The sequence below is a fragment of the Schistocerca serialis genome, chromosome 4, assembly GCF_023864345.2.
Source record: "Schistocerca serialis cubense isolate TAMUIC-IGC-003099 chromosome 4, iqSchSeri2.2, whole genome shotgun sequence".
NCBI classification, from domain to species: domain Eukaryota; kingdom Metazoa; phylum Arthropoda; class Insecta; order Orthoptera; family Acrididae; genus Schistocerca; species Schistocerca serialis.
Window position 1 is genome coordinate 571,807,049 of NC_064641.1, and position 14,981 is coordinate 571,822,029.

Sequence of the window (14,981 nt, forward strand, 5' to 3'; positions counted from 1 at the left end):
TTTAATTTCCTTTTAAATGCTATATGGCTATCTGTCAGACTTTTGATGCTATTAGGTAAGTGACCAAAGACTTTCGTGGCAGCATAATTTACCCCCTTCTGAGCCAAAGTTAGATCTAACATTGAGTAGTGAAGATCATCCTTTCTCCTAGTGTTGTAGCCATGTACACTGCTATTACTTTTGAATTCGTTTGGATTGTTAATAACAAATTTCATAAGTGAATATATATATATATATATATATATATATATATATATATATATATATATATATATATATATATATATATATCCTTTTGTCTTTCCTTCTCCTTCCCTCTTTCCTGACGAGGCAACCATTGGTTGCGAAAGCTAGAATTTTGTGTGTATGTTTGTGTTTGTTTGTGTGTCTATCGACCTGCCAGCGCTTTTGTTTGGTAAGTTTCATCATCTTTCTTTTTAGACATATATATATATATATATATATATGTCTAAAAAGAAAGATGATGAAACTTACCAAACAAAAGCGCTGGCAGGTCGATAGACACACTAACAAACACAAACATACACACAAAATTCAAGCTTTCGCAACGAACTGTTGCCTCATCAGGAAAGAGGGAAGGAGAAGGAAAGACAAAAGGATTTTTTTCCCCCTAAGGTAAGTCTTTCCGCTCCCGGGATTGGAATGACTCCTTACCCTCTCCCAAAACCCATATCCTTTTGTCTTTCCTTCTCCTTCCCTCTTTCCTGATGAGGCAACAGTTTGTTGCGAAAGCTTGAATTTTGTGTGTATGTTTGTGTTTGTTAGTGTGTCTATCGACCTGCCAGCGCTTTTGTTTGGTAAGTTTCATCATCTTTCTTTTTAGATATATTTTTCCCACGTGGAATGTTTCCCTCTATTATATATATATATATATATATATATATATATATATATATATATATATATATATATATATATATATATATATATATATATTGTGAGGCTACAGTGAAGATCTCTAGCTATTTAAATAAGTGTCTGCAGGATGATCTTGGATGAGCTCCACCAATTATTCTGATTACACACTTTTGTGCAATGAACACTCTTTTACTCAATGATGAGTTACCCCAGATTATGATGCCATACAAAAGCAGAGAATGAAAATAGGCATGGTAAGCTAATTAACTCAGATGTATATCGCCAAAATTTGCAATGACCCTAATAGCATAATTAGCTGAACTCAAATGTTTCAGCAGATCATCAGTGTGTTTTTTCCAGTTGAACCCTTCATCAATGCAAACACCTAGAAATTTTGAATATTCTACCTTAGCTACAGATTTCTGATCAAAGTCTATATTTATTAATGGTGTCATTCCATTTACTGTGTGGAACTGTATATACTGTGTTTTGTCAAAGTTTAATGAGAGACCATTTGCAGAGAACCACTTAACGATTTTCTGAAAAACATCATTTACAATTTCACCAGTTAATTCTCGTCTGTTGGGTGTGATAGCTATACTTGTATCATCAGCAAAAAGTACCAGCTTTGCATCTTCGTGAATATAGAATGGCAAGTCATTAATATATTTTAAGAACAGCAGAGGACCCAAGACTGAACCTTGTGGCACCCCATTCTTGATTGTTCCCCAGTTTGAGAAATCACCAGTTTTTTGCATATTACGTGAACTGCTTATTTCAACTTTCTGTACTCTTCCAGTTAGGTATGATTTAAACCATTGGAGCACTGTCCCATAAATGTGATATTGTGTCCATAAAATTCTATTTACACTGCATAGAGGTTTAGGAAACATGTACATATTTTGATCGGCCACAGAATCTGAGGTTGTTAATACACCATGCATTAGAAATGAAAAATTGAGTGTAGTCTCTAACCTGCAAATGGCACTCTGACTGTATGCTGGACCTTCTGTGATGCTGAGAGCTTGTCCCACTTGTGTCTGAGTAAGACCCAGAGAAAGGCGACGCAGCTTGAAAGCCTTGGCAAATTCCTTGATTTCATCCAAGTTAATGCCATCAACGACATTGCCACTTGTTTGATTGATTGTTGGTTGATCTATGACCACAAACATTGAAGCAAATTCAATCATCCAAAAATTTATTATTTAATCATAAATAGCAAATACAATCAATGAAAACAGAATGATTTTCTCTTTCATGTGAAGAAAGATGTTACATCATACACAGAACTGATGGTCTCAGGTATAAGACATTGGTTCTTAATATGTTATGGCATTATCATACAACATAAAAGTTCTCATTTTTTACTTATGTCAAATGGACATATTTACATTAAAGTTAGTTATGTCCTTAAAATTATATTTTTATAATGTTTGCAATCAATATGTGATACACAAATTAATATGTGTTAATACTACCACCTGTTCTCTCATTCTGATGTGAGAATGATCTGCCCCTCCTTTCTAACGTTCACCAATATATCCTCCTCTCTTCCCAGAGGAGTTTTTTATACTTTAATACGTGTCTATCACCAGTACTTAGGATAGCACCTTCTGAATTTTTAATAGCATAGGGTTTATGAAGCATTTAATATGTTGCTTCCTTTCTACTCATCAAGCTTTTCATCCAGAATGGAGGGAATTCTTTTGATATTAGCAGCATGATATCATAATGTGGTGATTCACAGAGGAATATTAAGGGTAAATATGGGTTATATTCTGTTCAGTATGTAGGTAGAAGTTTTTGATTAATGATTTTATAGTACCATTACTTTTTAAAAGTTCTTTATATAGCAGGCATGATACACAAACTGTCACTTTAGTTTTTTACACTGCTCTGGTTTCAGAACCAGAAATTTGACACATAATCAGCTAGATTTTGACATCCATAAACAGATTATTCATGAAGTAAAACGCAATGAAAGAAAATTTCCCTAACACTGGTAGTAATAATCAATCACATTTCTAGGAATTAAAATATAAATTAATATTTGTTATCTTTTTTATGCTTTTGTTAACACAAGTAAAATTAATTATATATCTTCATTGCCACTATCTGTGTCTCCCCACTAAAGTGTGTCTACCACAGAAACAAAGATCCATGAAAGACTTGTGTGACTTTTTAATGTGTGGTCTTTACTCACACTGAGATAAGAAAATATAGCACGACCATTAACTGAGAACATACAGCTTGACTTTGGAGTGTGGATTATCAGAAGTATTAATATGTGACCTATACTTCCCATCTATTGGTATACCACTTGTATGTGAGCACAAACTCTGATTTTGAGAGCTTCCACAACTGAGGGTCATGCTGATCAAATTCAAAATCCACTGTAGTTGAAAGTACTGTATCTTTTTATTGCACAGCTAAGTTTTGAAGCTTATATCTCCATCATCAGATGGAGATATAAGCAGACTGGCCAGTCAGTCATAAAGGATTAAACACACAGTTGTATGACACATGTGAGCCACTTTGCCAGCCACCATGAAATTATGTATAGGATAAAATCTGCATTAGTGACATGTAGTTTTTCTTCCCGTGTTTTTGGTTATCTAAAATATGTAGTTATATACTACAATTGTTTATAACCTTTTAGTGGTGAGAGTAATGAGAGCTCCACATATACTTTGCATATTTGTCTATTTTCAGTTAAGTATTTTACTTTAAAAATTTTCAAAAACCTTGTCTACAGATTAATAGCAGCAGACCAAGTACCACCCAAAAATATTAAAATAAATTCAAAGTATTCTTATCTAGCTATACCATTTGTTTGTTATCTGTCTTGATTATCAGCCCTTATATACCTGCCATTTTATGGGCAGTAATGTTCCAGCAGATAACCCTGAAGTCTATTGAACGCAAAATAAATTTATTCTCCTTATTAAAAGTGCATTCACCCAATTTACCTAAATAAATATGAAGTATAACTAGGCGACATCTTAACTGAAAAAGCAGCAAACCTAATTTCCCTGACTATACTTTAGTTACACGACATTGGGAGAACATAACTGTGTGTGAGTGTGTGTGTGTGTGTGTGTGTGTGTGTGTGTGTGTGTGTGTGTGTGTGTGTGTGTGTGTGTCTTTGTTATAGTTGCATATTTCTATAAAAAGTGTAGTTAATTACACTGTTAAAGTAACGTAAATAAAAACTGAACAAAGGAAACATAAAAACATCGTATCAGAATAAAATTAATGAGACATTAATCTTACTTGGAGAATCAGCAAGGAAATCAGTTGTGGGACTGCTTCTGTTGTGCTGTGAGTTGCCATTGGTAGAACTCTTGTGCTGACTCTGATTAGATATTTGTGGTGTTGTAGTAATGGTAATATCAGAGTTATTAGCTGCTAATCGATTTATCACAGTCATTGATGTTTCTGAACCATTCATCATGCCGTTGTGATGATGATGTTTCTCCTGCAAGACCTTAACAAAGACAGATAAGGGTTCAATAAAAAAACTGAAAGATGTTTATGGAAGCGAACATATAAAGTAAATCATATGTACAATAGATAGATTATGCAATCAAATGCATTGCACTATTCTAAATTAATATGGGCAACAACGACAACATTCAACTGTTTGACATTTTTGTCATGACACAAAATGTTAGCTGAAATGGAAAAATGTAGTATCCAGGATGAGGACTTTTAATGTTTCTTAGCATTAATCTTAATGTAAGAGGAGAAATCAAGACTATTGCAGTTTCAAACTAACTATAGGAACAAATGTGGTCAACATCCTTGGTAAGAGCTCTTGTATGTGTTGTGTAGTAAATTTCTCTATTGACATGCCATTCATTTCACAAATGTCAGTTACAATGTACAATATACCATCTAGCATCTACTTCTGTCTTGTAAGTGAAGTCATGTGGCCTTCCCCAAAATTACCGTATTTACTCGAATCTAAGCCGCACTCAAATCTAAGTCGCACCTGAAAAATGAGACTCGAAATCAAGGAAAAAAAATTTTTCCTGAATCTAAGCCGCATCTGAAATTTGAGACTCAAAATTCATGGGGAGAGAAAAGTCAGACCACACCTCCAAATCGAAACAAAGTTGGTCCATTGTAACATGAGACACAATTTAGGTCGAATGGATGAAGATACAGCTGCAGTAGTTTGGTTCGAGTCGTAATCTTAAGAGTTAAGCTTTACCAAGTAACCATTGCTATGTGCCAGGTGCTCCATCTGTATTTATACTGGTACCCTTCCTTGTTAAGGTGCTTCATCTGGTTTGAATAGATTGCTTATTTTGTTTTGATCTGATAAATGGAGTTCTCTTTGTTATAGGTGTTTACGTCACTCTAAGCTGAAAATGCATTACTGCACTGTCATGCATTGTTTGTTGCCTTCTGATAATGAGTATCCACGACCTGTAGTCGCTCGTGGCGTGACTTGCTTTCACGCGTGCTACCGCCGCTTACAATAAAAAGTAGAGGATTTGTCTCATAAGCGAAACAATGGCAAGAGACTGCTGTTTGTTGTTGCTTACACTGCTGCTTTCTTTGATAATGATCAACAAGAACCAAATAATAGAGTGCATATGATAGAAGATGTTCTGAATGGGAGTTTAGCAAAAATTTTTCTCCATTTGAAAATCTTTGCAGGCACCTCTTTAGTACATTACATTCTGCACAAAAATTAGAGTCATCTTAGATTTTAAAATCTAGTCAGTTGCCGTGCTTCATTTCTGACTGTATCACCATTCAGCATAAAAATAATACGAATATAAACATGCTGTGATATGTATATTCTTCCACGTTTGCTGTTGTCTCACTCTAGTTTTGTAGTTTATTAGGCAGACAGGATTTAAATGAGATAGCAGCAAACACAAAAGAATACATGGCATAAAGTTTACATTCTTCTACCATTTCTTTTAATTTATTTACTGATGCAGAGGTTTTGGTGCCAGTATTTATCTTTGTGCCTGCAAAGCATGCCTGTGTAGCGGTACATATATTCGATGGCAGAAGTTAGTTGTGGCGGCACCTACCAACATTTTTCAGAACTTCCGCTTACTTTGTACTCGATTCTAAGCCACAGGCAGTTTTTTGGCATACAAATACCGGAAAAAAAGTGCGGCTTGGATTTGAGTGAATACGGTAATCCAAAATATGTCCCTCCCTTGTGTTTATTTTATCATTTGCTTAAAACTCATATTTCATATAAATACTTTGTATTCTTGTTAGAGTTTATCCAGGCTCTGAGATTGGGGTGGGGGGCATTTCATATTACTTCTGGGGTGAATGAGAAAACAGATACAAGTTTTCATGGCGAATAGTTCTGGGTGCACTAGTCAGTATCCATTTCATGTCCTGACTTCATTTAAACTGATATCAAATTGATATGTCTCTATGTTTGACACAGTTGGATGTAAGTTCAGTTCACAAAATTTATTTTTGCTACGTGGTGTGAGGGGTGGGACAGTTTCCCTTCCCTGTTCCCTCAAAGGGTACACTCTTTGTTTACTACCTGATGTTTTGTGGTGCTTCCCCAGTTTACTTAAGGCATTACAAATATCTGAAATCTTTGAGCAGTAAGTTTTAACAACAAATCCTTAACTACATTCTGAAATTAACATTGCTTCCATTTATAATTTTCTGCTGTTTTCACATATATTTTCATAACCAATAAAATTGTAATATATTGTCTGCTGTCATGCCATTGGAGTTTCATCAGCACCACCACCACAACCATTGTCATCATCAGCTATTTGGCTTCTGCTGCCTTATAAAGGATTACTCAAACTTCTCCATGTATTATGGTCTTCAGCTACACACATCTATTTTGCACTTTAATGTTTTCTAATTGTGTATACTCACCTATCTTTAGATCTCTTCTCAGTTTTTTCTTATATCTTGGAATCAAGCCAAGTACTTTCTCTGTCCACCTATCATAGATTTACTCACCTACATGTCCTGTCCACCTCTGTGCTGCTTATGATTCATTTGTTACTGTCTGTCACATTAATTTTCATCATCTACGTCTCTCCACATTACCAGCTCTCAGTGTTTGAGTGGTATTTGTGTGGAATGTCCATGTCTCACTGGTACATATCAGAACTGGTAATTCTACTGATTGTAAAGAAATGGTTCAAATGGCTCTGAGCACTATGGGACTCAACTGCTGTGGTCATAAGTCCCCTAGAACTTAGAACTACTTAAACCTAACTAACCTAAATACATCACACACATCCATGCCCGAGGCAGGATTCGAACCTGTGACCATAGCGGTCGCGTGGTTCCAGACTGTAGCGCCCAGAACCGCTCGGCCACTCCGGCCGGCACTGATTGTAAAGAGATACATCAGAAGCTTAGTCTTCAAAGCTATAGTAAGTTTAATGAAAACACCTGAGGACATTTTTACTCTTTATGTTTACAGCTCTTCTCTTATATCCATCCAATTGTTGTCAGCTGCTCAAGATAAAAAAAAAGCTCATTAATTTGTACTATGACTTCATTATTGATCTGCACAATTTTTATATGTTCATTAATCATCAATTCAGCCTTATTTTAAGACGTGCTTTTAAGCTTGTGTTCTAATGTTATTTCATTAATTGTTATTTACTCACTCTGGGCAAATAAAACAATGCAATCAGCAAAATGTGGGCTGTTCAGGTCAGTTCCGTTAATATATATTCCTTCTCTTTTTCCAGATTAGGAATTAGAAAACTTTCTCTAGCACTGTTGAGAATAGGTCTGGCAGACTGTTATCACCTTTCCTCCACTTCTAAATTTCCCTCTAAACTGAAGAACCATTATAGCACTTGTAGAATTGGTGTACGTATCCTCAATATATAGTAACAAAGGATTAATCAGTTTCTGGTTTCGCAAGAGCTGTACATACAGACTGCGTTGAATTCCAGTGAAAAGCTTCCTCAACTTGGCAAAGTGGTAATCCATACTCATTCATCCATCAAAGAGGGTTATTACAAATGATTGAAGCGATTTCACAGCTCTACAATAACTTTATTATTTGAGATATTTTCACAATGCTTTGCACACACATACAAAAACTCAAAAAGTTTTTTTAGGCATTCACAAATGTTCAGTATGTGCCCCTTTAGTGATTCGGCAGACATCAAGCCGATAATCAAGTTCCTCCCACACTTGGTACAGCATGTCCCCATCAATGAGTTCGAAAGCATCGTTGATTCGAGCTCGCAGTTCTGGCACGTTTTTTGGTAGAGGAGGTTTAAACACTGAATCTTTCACATAACCCCACAGAAAGAAATCGCATGGGGTTAAGTCGGGAGAGCGTGGAGGCCATGACATGAATTTTTGATCATGATCTCCACCACGACCGATCCATCGGTTTTCCAATCTCCTGTTTAAGAAATGCTTCTGCTTTATCCTTTTCCATAAGATTTTCCAAACCGTCAGGTGTGGTACATTTAGCTCCCTGCTTGCTTTATTCGTCGACTTCCGCGGGCTACGCATGAAACTTGCCCGCACGCGTTCAACCGTTTCTTCGCTCACTGCAGGCCGACCTGTTGATTTCCCCTTCAGAGGCACCCAGAAGCTTTAAACTGCGCATACCATCGCCGAATGGAGTTAGCAGTTGGTGGATCTTCGTTAAACTTCATCCTGAAGTATCGTTGCACTGTTATGATTGACTGATTTGAGTGCATTTCAAGCGCGACATACGCTTTCTCGGCTCCTGTCGCCATTTTGTCTCACTGCGCTCTCGAGCGCTCTGGCAGCAGAAACCTGAAGTGTGGCTTCAGCCCAACAAAACTTTATGAGTTTTTCTATGTATCTGTAGTGTGTCGTGATCATATGTCAATGAATGGAGCTACAGTGAATTTATGAAATCACTTCAATCATTTGTAATAGCCCTGTATAAATTCATTCAAGGCTTACTAATTATCACTTGTGCTACATACTCTGATAAAGTCAGTTCATTCATTTGCTTGATTAAAATTCAATGTCTTTTCTATTGCAGCCTGCTGCATACTGCTATATCGCATGCAAGTGTGATTGTGCCAATTGTAGTGATGCCACACATGTGTACTTAAATCAGCCACCAGCTGTATCAGCGCAGGCTGGCCACTAGAGGCCACCCGTAGGAAGCATGCATATGGCCTCTGCCAAGCTGTCTACTAGCTACTTGTGTCTGTATACACAGGGAGTAGCATCAACTCAACTCTCACTATGGTCTTTTAGTTTATACTGCTCACATCAGTTGTTCTGTGTATCTCTTATAATTCAGAGATTTAAGAATAAAGCCATATTTGTGTTACATGTATCAGTTTTATGTATTAACTTGAATACTACACAACTGGTAATCAGTTTGGATTGGTTTCCGTGAGTGCAGTCTTTAAGTGTGGTTTCATCAGGTTTAGTCATTACAGACACCATGCTACTGGCCCTGATTCAACAGCTTATTTCAGCGTGACCAATTATCAGCTTTCATTAATAGACAGGGTACCACTGTGTTAGTCTATCCATCCACTTTTCCTCTGTGTGATGATTCAGCCATGGATTGGGAAGCTATGAAAAAAGACTCAGACAGTATTTTTGGCTTTTGGTTTGATAGACTTGAATTTGTACAAAGCTTTGTTCCACCTAAGGTGTATTAATTACTGTGCCAGCTTGCCACTTACAAGAACCAGTAACTCTTACTTTTGATCACATATGCAGTTTATTGTTCAACTAGTATCACAAACAAATGCATGTCACAGCAGCGCAAGTTGTATTCTGCTGATGCCACAAGAAACCAAACCAGTGAAACAGGGCTTGGGCTGCCAAACTTCACAGCCACACCTGTAAGTGTCAGTTCATTACTGATGCCCATAATGACTCTTATGCATACTCTCATGTGTGACACAAATATCTGTTTAGCTTCAGACCAGGAAGGGCACCAAAAGGCTTTACTCTTTGAAACCCACATTGACATAAGTTTTGCAAATATGCAGTGGGTTACCAAATTGGAGCATAGGGTGATGTGGCAGTAGTGTCACAAGATGTTCCCACTAGGACAACAGATTGCTTGCACAAGGAATTGGCAGTGGTGGCCGCAAGCATGTGGGACCAGTGCCAAGCAGGCCAAGGGTGGCATAAGCAATGACGACCACCACAGCACCAGCATCAGCATTCTCTGTTTCTATATTGTCCTTTCTGTTTTGTCCATCATGAACATTTGGCATGCCCTAAGAGCTGGACTACTTGTAATGCTTGCCAGAAGAAAGGCAGCATTGCCTACATGTGGCATTCACCGAAGGTTGTTCAGGATATGGACATGGAAGTAAACTGTGTGGCTCCAATGCTTGTGACGTCATCTACATTGTTTATCAAGTTAAGTGTTTTTTGCCAAATGCTCTGGCTACAGATCAACACAGGTGCTGCAGGGATGTTACAGAATTCTCAAGCCTATGTGACTTAAGGCTTAATGCCATTGACACCGGTCATGCAGAAGCTGGTCAGTAATAGCAAACAGAACATTGCACTGTTGGAACAATTTATGGCATCTGCCTCTTACAAGTCAGTGGTTTGTTCCATTGCATTTTTGATGGGTGCTTATGCCGGTGTTGAGAATGGGCCCCTGATTGTTTCTCACACCTTTTAATTGTTTTGTTCCCATCACAGCATTCATGATGTTATGGCTCCACCATTCCATCCTCAATCAAATGGTGAGGTGGAACAACTAGTGCATGCATTCAAGTCCCAAATGAAAAAGTTCGTTGCAGATTCTTGGCTGGATGACGCCCTTCTCCATGTTCTGAGCACCTATGCTTTATGCCTATGGTGGAGTGAGACCCAGCTGAATTGCTTCACAGCTAGCAGCCATGCCTTCTTCTCCACCTCTCGCAGCTTGTGTCACACCTGCCATGGCCAGTTTCATTAGGCCACTTCCCATTGGGATCACAGACGTGAGTGCGAGGGTTGGTCACTGGCGCAAGTGGATACCGGTCACTGTTATCCACCACCAGGGACTCTGTCTTCATGATCTCCATATGGTTGATGGGCTGGTGGCATGCCACTATGATCAGTTCTGCCCCCCCTCCCCCTGCCCCCTCATCATCACATGCTACCAGTTCACAGGTGTGGCCTCCATTGCCACAGCCCACCCCACTGCCTATTGCTTTGAGCCAACTGTTGCCTGCTGTGGAGGTGGCCCCATCCCATTGGTTGCCCCCTCCACATGTGGTGCCCTAGGGTTCCAACTTCCTGGCACCAGTCACCAGTTTGTCTCCGGCCTCGGGTCCATTGCGTCAGTATGCTGTTCCCACTCAGGTTCAGCCATCATCACCAGTAGGTCCAGCCCTGTCTCCTCTGCACTGGAATCTGCCTGCTGATGATGACACAGAGAGTGCAATAGCACCCTCCTGGCCTGGTGCTGTAGTGAAGCCCCTCGTGGGCTTACCGCCCTTGGGTATGCCCACATCCCTGTGCATTCCAGCCTCATGGTCAGTGCCCTCCTGGCACATTGTCCTGCCTTCGCCATTGGCACTGGCTACCACTGCTAAAGATCTGATGGATGTGCCTCTTATCAGGCCACCACCATCTCATCCATTGTTTGGATGGCTTTTTGCATGAGGAAGAGTAGTGCTGTATCCTGATATTTGTGTGTGTAAATGTGAGTGCACCGAGTGTGGTATCACTGTGCATGTGTACTTAAATCAACCGCTAACTGTATCAGCATGGGCTGGCCACTAGAGGCTGCCAGTAGGAGGCACACACATCACAGAGTCTCCACTGCACTGTCTACCAGTGACACCTGTTTACATACAGAGCAGCACTGAATCACCCTCACTATGTTCTTTTAGTTTTGTTCCACTCACATCAAATGTTCTGTGTATTGTTTACATTGCACCTTCTGTATGATTCTTTTGCTTGTTATGTGTGGAGATAAGAGAAACTTATTTCCATTATTGTTCAGGGATTTGTGAATAAACCCATATTTGTGTTACCTAAATAGTTTTCATGAATTACCTGGGTACTACAGAGTCAGTAATGATATGGTGAAATGCTTGTACATTATGGAGTGAAGGCTAATGGTTCTACAGTGTTTTGTAACTTTACTGTCTCCATTCTTGGGAAGAACAATTATAGCATGTTTCCAGTTTTGAGGACTTGACTTCCTCTGCAGATATTATTCTTGTTTATATTTACTATTAAGTTTACTATTCAATTTACAGTTGTGTATTAAGGTGGAGCTGCTACAATTTGTGTAGCAGCAAAAATTAATTTGAATGATGAAAATTCTGTAACAAAGTGATAACTTCATTGCTTGATTTTGCACTGTTGTTGCTTGTGAAAATGGATGGATGATTAAACGTAGATATGGAAACATCTGACATGGTAACCGTTCTCATTAGGAATGTACACTATCTTATTAAAAGTATCTGGACATCCCAGGGTAATGTAGAATTGACCACTAGATGTCATAAGAAGTGGATCCGCAAGTATTAAAGGAGGAGGCAGCGAGTATTGTGTTCTCAGAAGAAAAACAGTAAAAGCAGAGTCAGTCAGAGGGCTCAGTGACTTTGAATGCAAACTAATTATTTGATGTCACCTGAGCAACGAGTCCACCACAGACATTTCAGTCCTTCTATAGCTGCCAAAGTCAACTGATGGTGATATGAGTCTGAAGCTGAAAAGTGAGGGAACAATCACAGCTAAACCGAGACCAAGCAGTCCTCATGTACTTGGCAGACAGAGATGAGCATCGCAGAGACTGCCTGTAAAAAATCACATGAAATCAGTGAGAGGAATCACCCAAATGTCCCAAAATGGTATCAGCAGTCAACTAGCACAATACTGCTTATAGAAAGTTAAAAAGGATGGGACATGGTGACCAAGCAGTTCCCCATATGCTATATATTTCTTTAGTTAATGCTAAGTGATGTTTGAGATGATGTAAGAAGAAATACAACTGGACACTGGGTGACTGGAAATGAGTAATCTGTAGTGATGAATCATGCTCTACTGTGTGGCAATCCATTGGAAGTGTTTGGGTTTGGCAAATTCCTGGAGAAAGTTACCTGCAGTTATGTGTAGTGCCAACAGTGAAATACAGAGAAGATAGTTTTACAGTGTTAAAGGTGTGTTTCATGGTTAGGATGTGGTCCCCTTATTGTACCTAAGAACATGCCAAATGAGGATATGAACAGACTTTACAGCATTTTTCACTGCACACCACGGAGGAAGAGTTTAGAGATAATATTTTTTTATATTAGAATGACACAAAGCATAAATCATTACCTGTGGGCAATGGTTAGTGGACATAACATTCCTTAAATGGAGTGACCTGCCCAGACTCCTGAGTTGAACATAATGGAACACATTTGGGATGAAAAGTGTGCTTCTGGGTGTCCTGTTGAGTTGTTGTTTCCATTTTACACACAATATTTCAATGACCAATGCAGACATCTTCAGGAGCTGCAAGTTTTGCTGTTATGTTCACTCATCATCTGGACTCCAACCAGACTGTGAGCTATTGTTTGAACATCTGTTGGTCATACATTGCTATTTATAGCTGAGCTCATTTCCTGACACCTGCTACATAGTTTGATGTTCTATTTTCAGAGTCAGCACGGGTATTCTGTGAAACACAAATTCTCTCAGCATCTTCCAACGCTGATTGGTGTCATTCTCAGTGAGATTTTAACACTAAGCACTATTTAAACTGGAACTATTGTGTCAATTTATTAGGTTTTATGACAGCTTCATTTTTATAGACTAGTGGCCTAGTGGTTCTAGGCGCTTCAGTCCGGAACCACGCAACTGCTACGGTCGCAGGTTCGAATCCTGCCTTATGCATGGATGTGTGTGATATCCTTAGGTTAGTTAGGTTTAATTAGTTCTATGTCTAGGGGACTGATGACCTCAGATGTTAAGTCTCATAGTGCTCAGAGCCATTTGAACCATTTTGAATTATGCTGTCCCAGAAACTTGGCATTTGCGCCACAATACTGATCTCATCATATTTCATTTTATGATTACATTTGAGGCAGTACTTGGCCATTTACATGGTTGTTGTACTCAGGTGTGTCACTGATGTTCCTTGCCATCTCCCTCTGAGTGCTCTGATTGTCTGTCCCAAGTACGACATGCCACATTCGCATGGAATGTGATACATGTTCAGCTATTGGAGACCCAAATCACCTTTAACATTATAAAAAATACTTTTTATCCTAGCTGAATGGAGTGGTTCACACTAGATGCTATTTTTTCTGTAGGAGTCTACAATCTTCCTGGATATTTGGCCACCATAAGGTAGATAAGCCATTTTTGTTTTCTCTTCCTCGGTCTCAGTCAACCTCTGTCTCACACATTCTTGATTTTGGTCGCACTGCCTATTCAAGTTGGTGATCTGAGTACCCATTTCTTTGGAGCACTATTTGCAGGTGTTGTAATTCTTCAATGAGGGTTTCTTTTCCTGAAAGTGTTCAGGCTATATGGAGCAGTGTCTTTGTGACAAACTGTGATAGCTCTAGGCATGGAGACAGAACTCAGTGTGTGTAAGATCTCTTTGTACTATGTGTCCCATGGAAATGTCCATTCTTATTAATCAATCATGGCGAGAAAACCTGAGAGATCACATTTAGAATGAGTTAGAGCATCGACTTTTCTCCAGACTGCAGCATCCAAACTTTCTCTGGTTTCAGCCCTTAAGCAAAATGGGCAGCCACTCCTCCACAGACATCCATACACATCATCGAAAATGTTCCCAGCAGAGTTCAAGCTGCTACAAAGGTGAAGGGCAGAAACACTTCATATCAATATCCACTAGTAGATGTCTAGATACTTTTGATCAGATATTTCATCTTGCTCTCATGGAGGTAGAATGGAAGAAATACAAAAGTAAAGGAAGAAGAGAAGAAAAATTATGTGGGAAATATAAAACTCACATGTAATAAGAATCATCACAATAATTTTAAGTAAGTCTGGTGCCTCTTGCCGTTTAGCTTCCATCTCCAACAATACAAACATCTAAAAATCTGTTTTCTTTTACCTGTTGAGATACCTCTTAGTTTAATAAACTCATCCAGAAAATTAATAAATATCCCTACACAAAAGTGTGTGTAGAGTTTTTC

General features: G+C 38.7%; 1 protein-coding gene across 3 annotated transcripts in view; it reads right to left on the reverse strand.

The window, feature by feature from the left end:
* The window catches only part of LOC126475308 (POU domain, class 3, transcription factor 2), a 654,696-nt gene that overhangs the window by 20,086 nt on the left and 619,629 nt on the right, over window positions 1-14,981 (reverse strand). For all 3 annotated transcript variants that reach the window (XM_050103082.1, XM_050103081.1, XM_050103083.1), the window contains 2 exons: window positions 4,153-4,366; window positions 1,855-2,035 (listed from right to left, as the gene is read on the reverse strand). In XM_050103082.1, the coding sequence (XP_049959039.1) occupies window positions 1,855-2,035; window positions 4,153-4,366 (395 nt within the window). The remainder of the gene's footprint in view (window positions 1-1,854; window positions 2,036-4,152; window positions 4,367-14,981) is intronic.